A 17,650-nucleotide genomic window follows, 5' to 3' on the forward strand; every position below is an offset into this window, starting at 1 on the left:
GCGCGAGCAGGGCTTAGTCTCCGTGGGTCTCTCTCGGAGGAGGGGCGGAGTGGGCGAATGCATGTATGCGCCTGTATTGGGGCTGTTAGGCTGACGACGCGGTCCCTCTGCTCGCGCGGAGGCTCTCCACGACTCGCCCGAAGACTCGGAGAATCGGGAAGGCTCTTACCACCCTGACCCGAGTTCACCGGCACCGGCTCTTCAGTCGCGGCGGTGCGCCGTGATCGATTCGAAAATAAAGCACGGCCGGCCCGGAGTCACCTTTTATCGCGCGGCATGACGTTCGCTTCCTTATCGTCGGCGGACATCTGCGACGGCGAGGGTGCAACTGGGGCAGCAATTACTGTTTAAACGGGGTGACCGATATATCGCGGCCGAACTACCGCGATTACGACGATCTTACGTTATCGTTGAACGGTGTTAAGCAGCTCCGATTGCGTCATGTTAGACGAGTTATCTATGCGAGTCTGTTCAGCATTAATGATATTAGCGAGAGATGAAGAATTGGAGTTATGCCCGCGTCGCTTGGTGGTGAACCGGCCTGCCCGAAAGTCCCGCCGGAGACCGCTTTAATTGTTCGCTTGTTTCTTCGGTTTTTATGTGATGACGCTTCACTTTATTATTGTTGTTAAAAATATCTTGCTACATGTTTGTTTGGGAAAATAACCAACTCTATCGGAGAACTACGTGACGATGTTGTTGGTAATACTAGCTGTTGATTAAATACTATTGGTTCTTTAGAAAGTGTAAGCAATAAGGCGTAATCTAATTTGTTACTAGATCGCAATGACTATGATGATTATGTTGATGTTCTTCATAAGAAGATAGCATTTTCGCAGGTTAACGACTCGGTGGCAGAAGAATCTTGCGCTAAATAATCCGTCGAGTTACCTGTGGGAATGAATTTCACGATTACATTGCCATTATCGTCATATATAAGAGAATATTAATTATGATTAAACTTTTCATTTTAACGCGTCATTATAATGGACAAGTGTGAAACGTATTAAGTGCGACTAAATGATGAGGAAGTTGCGAGATTTTTATCGTTCGCATGACGCGCATTTTCTATCGTTATCGTCTGTTGCTCATAGTTTATCCCCTATATACAAACGAAAGTGAGACATCGTGTGTTTATCTTCTAACGATTACATCTTTAAACACTTGACTTGATACATTTAGCTCTTATAAGTTACATTTATCTCCGCCGATGCGTTTCAAAAAATTACCTGTAATCAACTTATTCTTTTGGTGCTTGCGATATAGTAAATACACTGTCGCCATCAGACCTATCGCGATTAATGCGGCAATAGAGGCGACGGGCCAAGCTATCTTGGCAACTTCAGACGAAGCGTTGTAATGAGGCATCGTGTAACAAGGCAAGTCTACATAAAACAAAACATGGATGAGGCTAATAGATTCCAACACTGTCATATTCAAATAAGGTCATAGAAAATCTCTTCTATCCTTAATATCAACTTTGCAGAATTTTGGGAGTTCTGCAGCTCCGTATTAAATTCGACCTTCTCACTTGATTTGATATCTTTTTAACTGATTCGATTAGCTAAATAGCGCGCACACAACCGTGTCTATATTGTTCTATAGTTATCTATATAGTTTCGTATTAACAAAAGAGAGTGATATTTTCTTTAAAATGATTTCAAGTACCTGTGTTAAGTAAACAACTGACAGTAGGAATGGTAGCGTTAGCTTCATCAGAGTATACCACGTAGCAGAGCGATTTGTTACTAAGAGAACTATCGCACTGATGACAATACGGTGCGTCTGCGAGTGCTTGTCTAGTTGCGCTACTCGTATCGTTGCTAATCGTGATCCTACGAATCATATTATAACGGGTCACAAGAATCGCCATTATTATAACAAACGATTTTTCGCAAAAGTGAATCCGAGTCGAAATTTTACATTTTATATTAAATCTTCGATTCTTCAAGAAGAAAAGTACAGAAATAAGTTCCTGTTTGTAGCATGAAAGAAGCACAATAAGAGCACGATAAAGCTACCATAGACATGTAGAATAGACTAAACACTCCCGTTGGAGGGCTAAAACCGGCATAGTAAGAAAGAGCAATAGAACCGGCAGTGCTTTCCTTCTCTAATGGTGGGGAGAAGGAATGAGGAAAAGCGATGGTTATAAGTATTATGAACTTGAAGACTTAGTGTAAATCTAAAGTAGTAGACTAAAATTTCGACTCGGGCAGCTTACCAAGACAGACGATACTTACCTGCTGATATCGCTGTGATTAAAATTCATCGTTACGACGCACACGGTCGGTTCTTCGCAGTCCTGTCCCTTCCATCCGAAATAGCACTGGCAATAGTACTCATCTTCGATGACGCACATGCCGTGTTCGCTGCAATTACGGGTGCACTCGGGGATGCATTCCGCCACGAAATTGTAACCAGTATTTTCCACGAAGTTGTCGTGGCAGACGCAATGATTCGGCGCGACGCAGTCGCCGTTCTCGCAGCCGCGCTCGCAGACCGGCTCGCAGGCGCTCCCGTTTCGCGACTCGAAGCCGCTGTTGCACGTGCAAAGATTCGGCTCTGTGCATGTGCCGTTAGTGCAGCCTTGAGCGCAAAAGGGCACACAGTTACCGTTGTTACCCTTCTCGTAACCGTCCTTGCAAGTACAAACGTCGGGTGCGATGCATATCCCGTTACTCCCGCAGGAAGGGTAACAGATTGGTTCACAAATGCGCGACGTGCTGTCGTTGAGTGAGAGAGATTCTTGATGAGACACGGCCCAAGATGGATAATATCCTACGATGCAAGTGCATACGTTTGGTGCACTGCATTTGCCATTGACGCATTCGTAATCGCAAAGTGGTTGGCAGATGGAGCGAGAGCTTTCCGTAGAATTGTCGTATATCTGCTTGTTCAACGAAGGACAAATAAATCTTTTTAAATCAGCTATGACTAAAGGGTTTCTCTTTTAGAACTATTGCAGTCATCATATTGTAATTGTAGTTTAATTAATTAATAATTGTGACTTGATTTTTATCGAGCGAAGTATGTTTTGTTACAAAGGACAGTTCTGAATTAATTGGAATTGAGAAAAATTGTCTTTGCTAACATTAGTAGTAAAATATAAGATACGTGACGAATTAAGGCGTTATTTCATTAGAAAGAAAAAAATCTCATTTTCTAATACATTCTGCATTCGTTTGCGGAACGGTTTGCAACCTTTTCTTTCGACATATTTCGGAACGCAGTCAACGTCCAATGGGAAAATTCGTTTTTGTGTAATTCTTGAAAGACAAATTCTCTTATTGCGCATCGTATGCTTTTCGAAGTGCATCGACAAAAAGTACGCAAACTGTTCTACAAACGAATGTATATATTTTAGCAAGTTTTAGTATATAATTATTAATAATATCCAGAGTAGGTAAGTTAATTTTTATTTTAAACTAAGTTAAAAATTATAATGGCCTATAAAATTAATTTAATTAAGATAAAAGTTACCTAAATAGAAACTAACTTAATTAAAAGTTAAGTTAATATTGAATTAATATTTAGAGTTAAAAATCAAGGAGTTAAAAATCAACGAGATCAAGTTAACTGGTTTAAAATTAACTGAGTTAGGTTAAAAATGATTGACTTTTTCAATTTTTAACTGAATAATTAGTTATTTTACTAAATCCTAATAATATCTATACTTTGTGTTTTGTTATACTCACACTGGCATTTAAAGGGATCGCGTGGTATCCCTCGAAACAGGTGCAGTTATTGGGCGATACACACTTTCCATTCAGTCCGCAGGGGATCTCACAATGTGGTTTGCACTTTGTGTCTGTACTGTTGTCGTAAAAGAAGCCTTTGTTGCAGGTGCATATTTCGGGCGCGATACACACACCGTTAGTGCAATCGAATTCGCAGATCGGCTCGCAGGTGTATTTGGAGTCGGCGAGAAGCCCGTAACCGTCGTTGCAACTGCAACTCTCAGGAGCCACGCAGACTCCCATCCTGCAGGGCTCCGTGCAGATCGGCTCGCAGACGGTGGCGTTCACCGCCTTGTAACCACGGTTGCAGGTGCAAGTCTCCGGCATCGTGCACGTGCCGAAAACACAATTCTTGCTGCACTTCGGCGAGCAGGTGAAGTTAGGATCGAACTTGTCCGCCTCGTAACCGTCCGCGCACTTGCAGATGTCAGGCGCTACGCAGTGACCGTTCGTACACGCGCGTTCGCAGATAGGCTCGCACTCGTTGTCGCCGGTTTTTCTGTAACCTAGATGACAAGAGCAAACACGTGGTTCCGAGCAGAATCCGTGACTTCTCTCGCACTTTTTGTCGCAGATCGGGAGACAGGTGATCCCGTCCGCGCTCATCCAATAATCCTCGTTGCACTTGCAAATATCAGGTTCGATGCACGTGCCGTTAATACAACCGTTCGCGCACACCGGGTGGCACTTTGTACTGTTAATGCCGTCTGTCTTCTGGTATCCCGCATCGCAGATGCAGAAGTCCGGGGCTGCGCATAATCCCTTCTCGCATGGTGTTGTACAACGCGGCTTGCAGTCATTACCGATTTCCTGATAGCCCTTACAGCACTCACGTACTACAGTATGTATGGTATGATACTGTAAATATAATTTACGGATCAGAATGAATTATATCGATGACATGAGCAGAGGCGAGCAGCATACTGTTAATAAAAGTACTTCGTCCAGAAAGGAACAAAAATTAAAATTAAACCCCTGCGATAAAACAGAAATGCTGATGTTTTACTTACAGGTACAATAATATTAATTTTTGCACCATTTAATGATTTTTACTGATACATCTTTATTGAGTATGTTGTTGCTTGGGCAACAATATATTTAAGTAAGTAAGTAATATATTTAATATATAAGTTTATGTGAAGAACGATTTTAACACGTTTGTTTTATTTGAAGGATCCACCCCACAGATCACTTCATATTTTTTTTACATAGTTGTATAAAACGGATTGAGCTTCATAATGTGAACATAAAAAAATTTGTGCTGTCACACATGTGTGACGTTGGTCGCGAGCGTGTAACCATAGCGTAGAAAATAAGGATTTTGCCATTTATACGAAAATATATGTATATAGTCTCTTTTTTATATTTTATCTTGTATTCATCTTCTGTCATCGCGTTATTCCAAAATACAATTACCTCTATTCTGTAATTCTGACGAGTTTTGATCCGATGAAAGTTCCATATTGAAGTTCTATATGTTTCCAGATAAGGAACATATTGTGATACCTGTTTACTGTAACGAAAAAAGAATTGAGAAGAATTCTTTAGCTCTTTCTATTGAATTCCCACTATTATTATTAATGAATTAATAAATTAGTAGTAAAAGAAATTAATTAATTAATAAAAATATATATTTCTACAGGTAATATTATAATAAATATAATAATACCTGACTATCCCATAACATATTCCTGAATGAAAACCCTCATATCTTTCACGCGGTTCTTCCAGAGCACAAACTTCACTATGTGACCACTTTCCAAATTCCAATAATAATACTCTGGTAGTCAGAATAGCGACTAAACTTTTGAGTATCCTCATGATTTCTAGCTTCTATATGATGTCGACATGTGTTCTGTAATATTCAGACTGACCATCATAGTGCGTTCTTTCAGTATTTTATCTCGCTTATCTCTTGCTCTCTACCAGCGTGTACATTATATTAATGTGTATGAGGCAGGATGTACTGTGCTATCAGTGTTGTAGCTGAAAGGCTACACCTACATTCATACCATTATAGGCTACACCTATATTTATACCATAAATAAAAATCATATGAAAATATTAATCTTAGGAACTCGAACCGGAGTCCCGAGAGTTAAAATTACGGTTTGGTTACGGTAATGGTCTAATAAGATATTTAATAACGGTTCCGGTTTTGATTTCTTGGCTAATGAAAGTGCTGATATTGTAAGTACTGATTTTTATATTGCGCCTTTTTCGGTTTCAGATTTATTTTAACTTTGTTTTTATATTCTCACATCTCTTTGTTAAATTATATATGTATTTATATGTATAGATTGTTTGGAAATTAATGGTATTAATGGCATAATGCTCATATGCAAGTAGACCGTATCAAATTAATTAGATAAGTTCTGTATCATTTTGTAAATTTCGTAATAATTACTAAGAAATTGAACTAAACAACATCAGCAAATGAGTGTGTGGGAAGCAGTAGAATAAATTTTGTCAGGTCTCATTCAAAATGGCTTGAATCTATTGACGATCTCCTGGCAAAGAAAGACAGTACATGATTTAGATTTTGTACATTCAGCACATCTACACTGTCCAGCATGATGAATAATTTAATTATATTAACTTTGTGTTTTTTTTTATTATATAAAGAAGAATTATTTTTCTATTTCATTATGTATGTATGTATGTATATATTTTCTTTCTGTATGTAACCTTCTGCAATCTGAAATCTGTACAAAACAGGATAAATAAAAATTAAAAGCATTTTAATATTTGACACAGTAATTTATTAAGGATGTCGCAATCAACATTATACCACAATATACGTTTTATAACATTAATAATTAATGAAATGAATTAATGCTAAACTAACTTTTATTTCCAGTTAATTATTGAAAAAAATGTTTGTTTTTTGCATTAGTTGCTATTAGTTGCTATTGCATTAGTATAACTATTGTAGAAAAATTAAAGATTCCATATCATTATTCCGTGGTATATCTCATGATTAACTTCAATTAGTTACTCTTCTTCTATTAGTCCTTGCATCGATGTACTTTGGGCATGTCTTGCAGCTGTTAAATTAATTAATCCGTATTATATTTGTTTTATTATTTATATATCATAAAATCGTATTTTTTCAATATGTTGGGTATTTAAAATATCTTGATAAAAATAATACCTAGATTATGTAGCTTATTTGGATATTTTCGTAGCAGAATATATATTACCACAACCCCCATTGTAATTAAAAATCCGAGTCCTACTATGATACCACCTATTTTCATAACTTTTTTTTGGGCTATATATTGGCTCTTCAACTGAAGACAGTCTAAGAAAAGTGATAAAAGTAGCTTTTTATTGCTGGCATATATGTATATAATTTTAATTTATTTATGTAATATACTGTAGTTAAATTTTGATGAAATTTCAATATATCATATGTAATTCAATAAGCAAGTTAGTTTTGACTATAAATAATTACATAAAGTATTCGAAAATTAATGTTTCACAAATTCTTCTTTTTAATTTACGGTAAAAAACTCACAAATTGTGTTGCAAATAGTTTTGATGAAATTAATATTCTAATAAATTTAATGTAGAATAATACGTAACTACACGTTTTAGAATGTAAAAATGTATTTTTTTATAAATTTATTAAACAGACCTTCATCCATTAAACACCCTATTTGTGTTGCATTCTTTGTATCGTTGATGTTCATCTTAAAACATAAAGTCGTATTTTTCAATTTACTAACGCATTCCGGACAATACGTTGGATTATTCATGAGAATATACTCAATTTTGGCATCTTGTTTCTCGATCCTCAATCTGTAAGATAATGAATGATTCACAAGTGGTTTATAAACGAATCATTTCAGATATTATTACAATATTTGAATGATTTTTGTTCTAACCGACGAGAGAGCACACTCTTTATTTTTCTTTTATATAGAGTAAGGAAATAACCAACCTCAATATATTTTCAAAAAATAAAAATATTTTCCTGACAATTAGATGAAGATAAGTAAAGTTTACATTTACAGTATGTGTTCGAAGTGATGACTATTTGTATCAATGCGATATCTGTTACATAAATTTTTCCCTTATTCTCATATTTCGAAGAGTGATTTTTTCAAGGTGATTTATTATTTCATCTTGTATAACGCATTGATTTAATATGTTTATTAAATTGATTTAATATGGTTATTAAATATCTTGTTGCACATACGCTAATGCTTAAACTTACTCGTCACTATTTCTGTCTCCTAATATCATAATAATTATTATATATATTTTACATTTATAAGAAACAAAATAAAAAAATTATTTTAGTCGGTTTCCTATACTTACGTCTCGGTGCGACTTTCGTCGTTGTCTAAGATTAAAACACACATGGCGGGTTCGCAATGCACCCCGTCGCCAATCCACCCGTGATTGCATTCGCAGGTTCTCTTCTCGGTGATGCACTTGCCATGTTTGGCACACGAACTCTCGCATGCGTACACGCAGGTATCTTCGATCTTCAGGTAACCAGGATGGCACTGACACTGGTTCGGCGCCACGCATTCACCGTTGTCGCAATTTTTGCAACTCGGTATACATCTACTTATGTTTCGCGACCTACCCTCAGGGATAGACCGCGATCTCTGAATTCCGACGTTTGATTGTTCCAGGACGAATCCCTCGTTGCACTCGCATACTTCAGGTGCGACGCAGATGCCGTTGCTGCACATCGTGCAAACGGGCTTACATCCGCCGTGCCATTTCTTCTTGTAACCCTCGAAACACTCGCACTGATATGGCATTTTGCATGTACCGTTATCACAATCATGGCAGTTAGGTATGCATTCTTGATTTTTACTGCCGGGGGACCCTGATAGATGGTAACCGTGGGTACAGATGCACTCGCCGGGGTAAGCGCAGTTACCGTTTTTGCAACTTGATTTGCAAACAGGTTCGCAGTAATTCTTTTCGGATTCGCTGCCAAAATATTTCGATTAAAACTATGTTTGCAAGTATATCTGTTTTAATATTTTGCAACGTCCATTGACGTGATAAGCGATTTTACAGAAAGGTGCGAATACATACGAAAGTACATAGCCTTTATGGCAGTGGCAGTTTCCGGAATCATCGCATTCCCCATTGATGCAATTCGGGACACATATCGGCTCGCATGCCTAATGAGAGAAACAGTGTGATATATTCTGAAAAATAATATCTTCCACATGAATATATGAAGATTTACAGAAAATAATGAACACAGTATAAATTGGTGATGGATGATCTCGATTCGATTTTCAGAAAATCGATCTTTTTCCTCAAAAAATTGTATATTAATTGATTCTTTTTTGTTTGATTTTTGTACGAATTGATCCTTTCAATAAAGGATCGATTCTTGATCCGTTAATGTGCTTATTCATCAATGTTGTTCCATTTAATGAAAAATTCACATGTTGGATCAATATCTGATACAATTAGGATATTGTTTTAGGTGTGTATTTCAGAGGACTATATAAGTAATGGTAAATTTGTAAACTGTGAGCAAAAGTTATTACCAAGAGGATTTAGAATTTCAATTAATTGAAATCTTAGTTTACTGGAAACTGAATATTCCACTTTTATAATTTCTACATAGAACGCGGAAACGCTTTGAATATTAATGGGTCAGGAAGAGAAATAGAAAATAAACGATGAAATATTTTTATAAGGGATTCGTTACTTTTCAATATTTATTTGGTATAAACGCTTAACGTTGTCGCTAATATAAACAATGATTCACTCAACGAATTATGGTCAGACTGAAATTAGCCATGTTTGGTGTCAAAAGAGACTAATTTAGGATTAATATAGTCTTGTAAATTTAATAACTTGCATTGGATTACTTACAGTTTTAATGATTCCTCTAGTCTGATTAGTCGGTCGATATCCTTTCGAACAAGTGCATTCATTTGGTTTTAGACACGAGCCGTAAGGTTCGCAGGGAATATCGCAAATAACTTTGCACTCAGATAAGCTATGGGGCTTCAATTGGTATCCTTCGTTGCATGTACAGGTGTCTGGTCTGATGCATCTTCCATTGACACAAGGAGAAGAGCATATCGGCTCGCAGATATAACTCGAGTTTCCGAGTAATCCATAACCGTTAAGACAATTGCACTGTTCAGGAGCTTCGCAAATACCCAAGACGCAAGGTTTACTACAGATTGGCTCGCAAACACCCCAATTTAACGAGTAGCCTGTTTCGCAAGTACACACGTTGGGTGCAGTGCATGTGCCAAAGTTACAACCTTTGTCGCATTTGGGTTTGCAGACGAATAAGTTGTCCGGATCAGACTCGTAACCATCGTGGCAAACACAGATGTTATCGACATTGCAATCGCCGTTCATACAATTCAGACTACATATAGATTTGCAGTGCTAAACGAAGGAAATGCAAACTTTTATCAAATATATTATTGATTACGTTAAGTAAAATAAAGCGCTAATTAAGTGGCCGGTAATCAGTAGATCTGATTAGTATATACTCTTGAGTTTTGGTCGAATCTAAAAGTACATACATTTATCAGATTCTCAAAGTACCGGTCGCTTGCTGAGCGTTTTGTTTTATCAAGTATAACCGAGTATCGCAATGGCGCGTTATCTTTTTTCGTGTTTCCGTTTCCTTCGATATTAATATTTCTTCAGTTAGTCACATGACGAAAGTGTGTTATTTTCATGTCGTGCTTGACACGCTGAGTATAACTTTTCATTTTGACTTTATGTCTCTATCGATCGTGATTTTCATGCAAAGTAAATAAAATTCGAATTTATAAAAGGGCCACATTTAAAGTATTAAATATAAAGAGGAGGCAAAAATATAGATCAATATTCATTCGCGTTTGCGGAACGATTATATTGTATTATGTATCTACCTTAGTTACACTGTTGTCATCGTCCACATCGATGTATCCTGGCAGACAGTCACACTGATCAGGTTCAGCACAATACGATCCTGTCCCGCATTTTAAGTTGCAGACGGGGTCGCAGGTGAAACCGTCATGGTTCAACGAATATCCATGGTTGCACTTGCAAACATTAGGCGCAGTGCAGTTACCGTGCAAACAAGTGTGAGTGCACTCAGGGACGCAGGCATTGAGCGCAAAATCGTAGAGTGGCGATAAGTATATTAAACTGTATCCAGGGTCGCATTCGCATATGTGCGGTCTTATACATATACCGTGTGGACCGCAAGGAGGTTCGCATATTGGCTCGCACATAGAATCATTTACCTCTCTATAACCGAGGCAACATACCTTTTCAGTGCGGATCGACGTATCAAACTAGTAATGGGAACAAAATACATGATATTAAGTAGCTTTCTCAGTTATCCGAGTATTTACCCGGGCCTGTCGAGATTATCCGGGTGCCCGGGTAACTGAGTATACGATTAATTTCTGGCGTTACAAATTATTGATTTATCTAACGATTACAAATAATAAATGAATGTATTGCAGATTTGCAACTATTTACTCGTTACTGTTTTCCGATTACCGATGTAATATCCGTGAATATAGATGTTCGGATATAATCGGATAACATCCTGAAGGACATGGGTATTCAAACTAGTTAGTATTACCCGAGTATGAAAATAACCGGATTATACGAACAGTACTAATATTAAAAACATTGTGATATTTACATGTACGATGATGTGCGACTGAATTACGATAGTGTAAACAACATTACTAATATAAAACTGTTTGGTGAAAGCGAATGTGAAAATATTCGTTGTTCATATGTTATGCGTTTGTCCAGTATTCACGTTTAGATATATCGTTTGATGTTATAGTAAAGAAAACAGAAAATCTATCATCAAATCTTACCTCGTTTTTAAAGTTCCATCGCATTTCGTTCTTATAAAATGGACCAAACCCTATATGCTCTCTAAACATTTCCGGAATCGGGACCTTATGGCTAAGTCGAGAACTGCAAATAACGAATAATTTTAGCGACGTTAGCATCCTCGTGTATTGAACCCGTTACGTCACACGGTTGATATATCTTGCTATTCTGATTTATAAAACATGACATGCAGGATCCGTTATATACTTATAGCTTAGATAAATTTGAATAAAAATGTCCTCTACCATTTTGCAAACAACCATGCAAAATTTTGAATTAATTATTAATTAACTAATAATTATCGAGTTATTTAGTTATTTATGTTATTATTTAATTATTATTATATTTATTATAAATTATATTTATTATATATTTATTATAATTAATTATTAATGATTGAAAATGGTCATATATAGAGACTTTTTTAATTAATAACTTAAAAATTTGTGTGATTATTTGCAAAATAGTAAAAGATTTTTTCTTCAGAATGGCTCTAATCTATAAGTATATAACAGCTGTATTTAGCAACAGACAGAATATTGAACCTTGAATCTTGAATTCTGGACCGGTCGATAGATTCAACAGCCACCGTATATATAAAGATTTTAAACAAAAAAATTCTTTACCATGTTGCAATACATGGCCATTTTCAATAATTAATAACCCAAAATTTTGCGTATTTGTTTGCAAAATGGTAGAGGTAAATTACAAATATATGATGGATGGAACAGCTTGCATCAAACACCCTGTATATTATCTATATCTAATCATCTTACCTTATAATTTTTTCACACATTTTACTCTTTAGCTTGGTTCTGATTAAGTTTTGATTAGTATGTACGATTTGTAGAATGCAGAAAACACATATAATGTATGAAAACTTCATAATTACTAAATATATAAAATATATTTTAATGAGGCAACGATATCTAAATGAGCGATCAATGCAGTAGTTCCAACATGCATCGCTCTGTGAACTAGACTGATGTCTATTTCCTTTTTCGTTATGACCATGTCAACGCATTATCAGAATTCGACAGGATGTTGGCTACCATTGGTTAGAAAATCTTTCTCTAAAAAAGTCATTTGTGTTATCTAAATCTGGAATGTATCGAAGTCGTATAGAAGTGTTGAAATCTCTTTCCCGTGATGCTAATTGGCTTTGAGCTGCTGCTTGTTTCATGCCACGCCTGATATTGTTAAAATTGTCAGTTGCGTGACAGTTTGACCGAATATCAGCTTTCTTGACTAATATACGTATATATAACAAGTGTCCCTCTCCAATTTAGATAATATTTATTTGGTACGTATTATTGCTGACAAGTTATTCATTATTTTATGTCACAATTGTTAATTTACTATACCGAAAAAAAAAATTGAAATTGATCCATGAAATTTTGTCTTAAAAATAGAAAAAGCGTATATCTATTTTATATAATTATTACATACTTTAAAAAAATTATTATATATCACGTCACATATTTGCATGGGACAAAGTAGAGCGCACATGACATATAATCGTTTTATAATTTTATAATTTATTATCGGTTCGTGTATACAATTCACATTGGTTATAATGCCTGAAATTATTCATTGTCTCGTCAAACCTACACGAAAAAAAATCAACCTTAAATCAATGATAGATATCCTCATGTATAAACAAAAATATTTTAATCTTCTTAGGAGGTTTTCAGTCTTGATTTGATTAGATCTTTATTGATTCAAGTATTACTCAATTCAAGACTAAATATCTCCTAAGAATATTATAATATTCCTGCTTATATGTGAGAATATCTGTCATTAATTTAAGCATCTATTTTTTTTACGTATCGAAGTATCGGCCTTCCGCTTGGTATACTCAATATTTAACTTCAAGAAACATAGTGTTTACTCTTGCGGGACGCACCTCTGACGGCCCTTGACTCCGGACTCCTTTCGATATCCGGGATTGCAGAGGCAAAAATTCGGCATAGTGCACACTCCATTCGCGCACCCGCCGACGCATACCGGCAGGCACCTAGAGCGCGTGGGGTCTCTAACATCGAGCATGTACCCGCGATTGCAGGTGCATTGATTCGGTCCGGTGCATTGGCCGTTCAGACATGGATATTGGCATAAAATATCCGTACCTTGTCCGTCGTAAGAGACGCATCTTCCGGTATTGATATCGTTGTAGAAACCCGGGTTGCAGGCGCATACGTTTGGTGCAACGCACCGGCCGTTCGGGCCGCAATCGTGCCTGCAGTGTGAGGTCGAGGTCGAGGACGTCATGGGTATGCATCTACCGGTATCGGGGTCGTTTCTGTACCCTGGTAGGCAAGAGCAACGGTTGCCGATGCAAACACCGTGTGTACCGCAATCGTGCCTGCAATCGCCGGGTTGCGATGGGTTCGGCGACATCGCGGGGACGCATCTGCCGGTGGCGTGATCGATTTCGTATCCATGATCGCACTGTGACTCGCTCGTACTGAACTCGTTCGGTAGGCAACGTCTACTGTGCTGGTCGTGTTTGTAGCCTGGGCTGCAGATACATTGGCCGGGTGAGACGCAGTCGCCGTTGATGCAACCCTGCGGGCAGTCCGGTACGCAATTGCCGCCGTCGTCGATCTTATAGCCCTGCCTGCACCTGCAAACGTTCGGTGCGACGCACTCGCCGCCGTTGCAACCTCGCGTGCATACCGGATTGCATCTACCCTGCGAGTCGGGACTGTAGCCTTGTAAGCAGTTGCATTGACCGGGGGCGACGCAATTGCCACCGACGCAACCGCCTGGGCAATGAGGAACGCAGGACTCGCGGTCGTTGGGGAGATTGGCGTATCTACGGCAGAATCGTGTTGATGGTTGCATTTACGTCGTGATTGCGTTGTTGGACTCTGGCCTGATCCGATCAGTAACGAACGTTTGCGATATGTTTCATACTCGGTAATATACAGGGTATCCGGCAAGCCTTGACGAAGCGGCCGTGTGCGGGTAGAACGGTAACTAAAGCAAAAAAGACCTCCACATTTTGAGTTCTTTATTAAAGAAGCTTCTATACGTGTCCATTTTTAGAAGTTCGAAATTTTGCATAATTATTTGCGAAGTGATATATAACGGCTCAGTTCAATCCGTTCTACCTGCATACGGCCGGCCGGTCAAAATTTTCCGGACATCCTGTATGATTTCACATGAGGAAATGAGAAGTTGACAAGATAAAAATACTCCGTCAGAAAGTACGTTGAAAGATAAGGCGACAGCTGTTAAACACCGTCTTTACAAAACAGTATTATTACGATTATAGTATTTACAGTTTACGTTAGCGACGCATCGAGGGCGGCTAACTACGAGTATGTTCAAATGTGAATGATATTATTCGCGCAAGTAACCACGCGAAGATTACAGAATAATGAATTTCTGCATGAAGAACTGTAAAATTAGAATTACCCTTGGTGTAATATCACGTTTTAGGAATGTAATAGCAATTTATCAATCATAGATATTGTCACGTACATGAGCTTGAGGCGAAATTTAATTATTACGCGGAATGCCATCGATGCGAGAGATAGCGCGAAGTTGGTAGAGACCGTAGAACTTGAAAGTAGGATATGATATTAATTACCCCTCGTGACAGGTGCATACACCCGGTGCGGTGCACACGCCGTGAGCGCAGCCGCCTTCGCACGCTGGCACGCACTCCTTGCGATCATTCAGAACAAATCCCGGCCTGCATCTGCAGACGCGCGGTGCCACGCATTCACCGTTCCTGCATCCGTCGGGGCAGATCGGTTTGCACTCGCCGTTGATCTCGTCGTAGCCTAGTTGACACACGCATACTTCGGGAGAGAAGCAATAGGCGTTCTCCTGACACCGGTATGTGCAGACGGGCATGCAAACGCCCTCTTCGGCGCGCCATCCTTGTTCGCAGCTGCAGATATTCGGTCCGGTGCAGTGCCCGCCGAAACAGCCGCGATCGCAGTGCGGCTCGCAATTGCGGGTCGTCACGTTGCGCTTGTAGCCATCGCAGCAGTCCAAGATGGTGATAAAGCCGCTGTTACTCTGATAAACGGTATTTTTCTAGTTATACGATCTGCGCAGCAGGATTGTTGGAATACTTCGTGTCGTAGGGGTTCCTCGATTAATGCACTGTCGTCTGAACCCGAGACTCGGAGAGTGTCTTACGAACATTCAAGATGTAATAAGAAAATTTGTCTAAATAACGCTGAAGGTTTTGTGTTATCTTAGTATGAGAATATATTAAAAATATACAAATATATATATTAAATTAACATATTCACCTTATTAACATATTACTTTTTAACATACTCTTCTTGTTAAAGTAATACAAAAATTTCAGTGGACTGTTATTTATATAAAATTTCTTACTGTGCTAAGATAAAAGTGGTACGCTGGCAAAGTTGCGTTGATAAATGGACAAATATGATAAATCATAATCACGTCATAATAATCATAATCAAAGAATACTGGGGATTTCGATTCGGACGATGATCATTTACTTACGGGTTGACTGCCTTCAGGTGGTTGGGGAATAGTATTGTACGGCGACCCGCTAGAGTTCAAAGCCAAGACATGGCTGTATCTAAAATAAGCGCGAGAATGTTATGTCTACATTACTTTTATCATGTGTGAAAATATGGAAAATAACATTGAATTTCGTTACTCTGTTCGCACTCGTTTCAAGAAACGACCACTTCAAGACGTAATTCGAAAAGTAAATTACTCACGGCACTGTTATGTAGCAAAGACCACTTGTTGAATTGTTACCAATCTGATTTCCACTCGTAGGATAACGTGGCCGATGTCCACCCTTTACACCATCAATTGCCCAGGTGCTAACGCCCAGGCACGTAAAAATGACCAAGCAGATCAACGACTTCTGCATGTTGTATGAACGATCGCGGATTTACTAATGGTTGCTGATTTTCGGTCAGAGAGTGGACAACCTCGCGATAAGAACATCGCAGAGGTCAGCAGTTTTCATCCTCTTGATTAAACTACGCAACATGCTCGTTCACGGAAACAGTTATCCGTTATGTGTATCGATGTATCGTTTTAATGAGGTCGAGATGTCAGTATGTGTTTGTCTCTTTCGCATATTCTGCCGCATGTCTCACACTTTTAGTCTTATCTAATTACTCATTGTTATTAATTGGACCATGACAAACTTATTGCACTTTTATCGAGTGAATATATTATCAATCGAAAGTGGACGCAAAGTGAAAAAGTGAGGAACAATGTATTACAATTAACAATAAATTTTTAATTTGATATATATATAAATTAGAAAATTTTATCGATTGCTTTTTATATAAGAAAAATTATCTAGAGGAAAAATTTTACCGGATATAATGAGACCGGAGAGATGAGCATAATTCTTTAATTAAGTCCAAATAATTTTTACTTTTTCAAAGTAAAGATTGCAAAAAACATGTATGATTTACTTTAAATTTCGCATAATTCGGTCACTTACATAATCGTTGTTTCTCTCTTCTCCTTATATCATTTAGGAATGAATGTACGGGCAAGTCGCAGCGATGATAATAATAAGGCCGCGCGAAGATTTGTTAATCGCGATAAGCGTAATCTATTTAATTTTTTTCAGCTATGATAAGCCAAAGCTGACTGCAAATAACATTTCCTCGAAGCCGTCGCAAATGTTTCGCGCGTCTGCAATTAACCGAAGAAATTCATTAAATTATTCCGTGATGTTGAAATGGAAAGTTTTTCTCCTTCTTTATGGAAATCACAGGAGAAAGACGGAATGTTTCCACTACTATCAAAGATAACAACGTAACGTTTCCTATTAATCATTTCTCTCTGTGATTCCCAGCTTGCGAAATTACTCTATGCATGCATGAGCTTCTCAGAAGCCAAACAGATCAGTTTAATTTTTTGTAAATTTTTCTATTTTAGTACCAGAGAACATACATGATTATCTTATCTTTGAAAATTAAGAAATATACAGAAGTAAGATAAAATTGTTAAAAAAGTGAAGTTGAGCAATTTGGTTTCGGAAAAACTTAAATATATATATATAGAAATTAATACGATATATA

At 37.8% G+C, this 17,650-nt stretch overlaps 1 protein-coding gene across 1 annotated transcript; it reads right to left on the reverse strand.

Moving 5' to 3' along the window:
- Positions 1-600: 600 nt before the first annotated feature.
- Positions 601-16,894, reverse strand: LOC106744810 (fibrillin-1-like). Its single transcript, XM_014619848.1, has 20 exons — positions 16,319-16,894; positions 16,095-16,173; positions 15,196-15,632; positions 13,489-14,415; positions 12,374-12,613; positions 11,579-11,681; positions 10,628-11,035; positions 9,603-10,133; positions 8,805-8,893; positions 8,067-8,696; positions 7,381-7,544; positions 6,895-7,044; positions 5,745-5,767; positions 5,410-5,573; positions 5,157-5,253; positions 3,699-4,598; positions 2,244-2,890; positions 1,669-1,835; positions 1,230-1,385; positions 601-891 (listed from the first exon to the last, which is right to left on the reverse strand). Exons 1-20 carry the CDS (start codon positions 16,474-16,476, stop codon positions 815-817), a joined length of 6,147 nt encoding a protein of 2,048 aa, XP_014475334.1. The 5' UTR covers positions 16,477-16,894; the 3' UTR covers positions 601-814.
- Positions 16,895-17,650: the final 756 nt, after the last annotated feature.

This window comes from Dinoponera quadriceps, unplaced genomic scaffold, assembly GCF_001313825.1.
Source record: "Dinoponera quadriceps isolate SergipeBrazil2010 unplaced genomic scaffold, ASM131382v1 scaffold1308, whole genome shotgun sequence".
NCBI lineage: Eukaryota > Metazoa > Arthropoda > Insecta > Hymenoptera > Formicidae > Dinoponera > Dinoponera quadriceps.

What these genes read in the sequence shown, in the direction of transcription:
- LOC106744810 (XM_014619848.1), bottom strand. Translation starts at nt 16,476, where the DNA reads ATGCAGAAGTCGTTGATCTGCTTGGTCATTTTTACGTGCCTGGGCGTT. An exon ending in GATGGAACTTTAAAAACGAG is followed by an intron (nt 11,036 to 11,578) that starts GTAAGATTTGAT and finishes TCCCATTACTAG; the next exon opens with TTTGATACGTCGATCCGCAC. An exon ending in ATGACAACAGTGTAACTAAG is followed by an intron (nt 10,134 to 10,627) that starts GTAGATACATAA and finishes TCCTTCGTTTAG; the next exon opens with CACTGCAAATCTATATGTAG.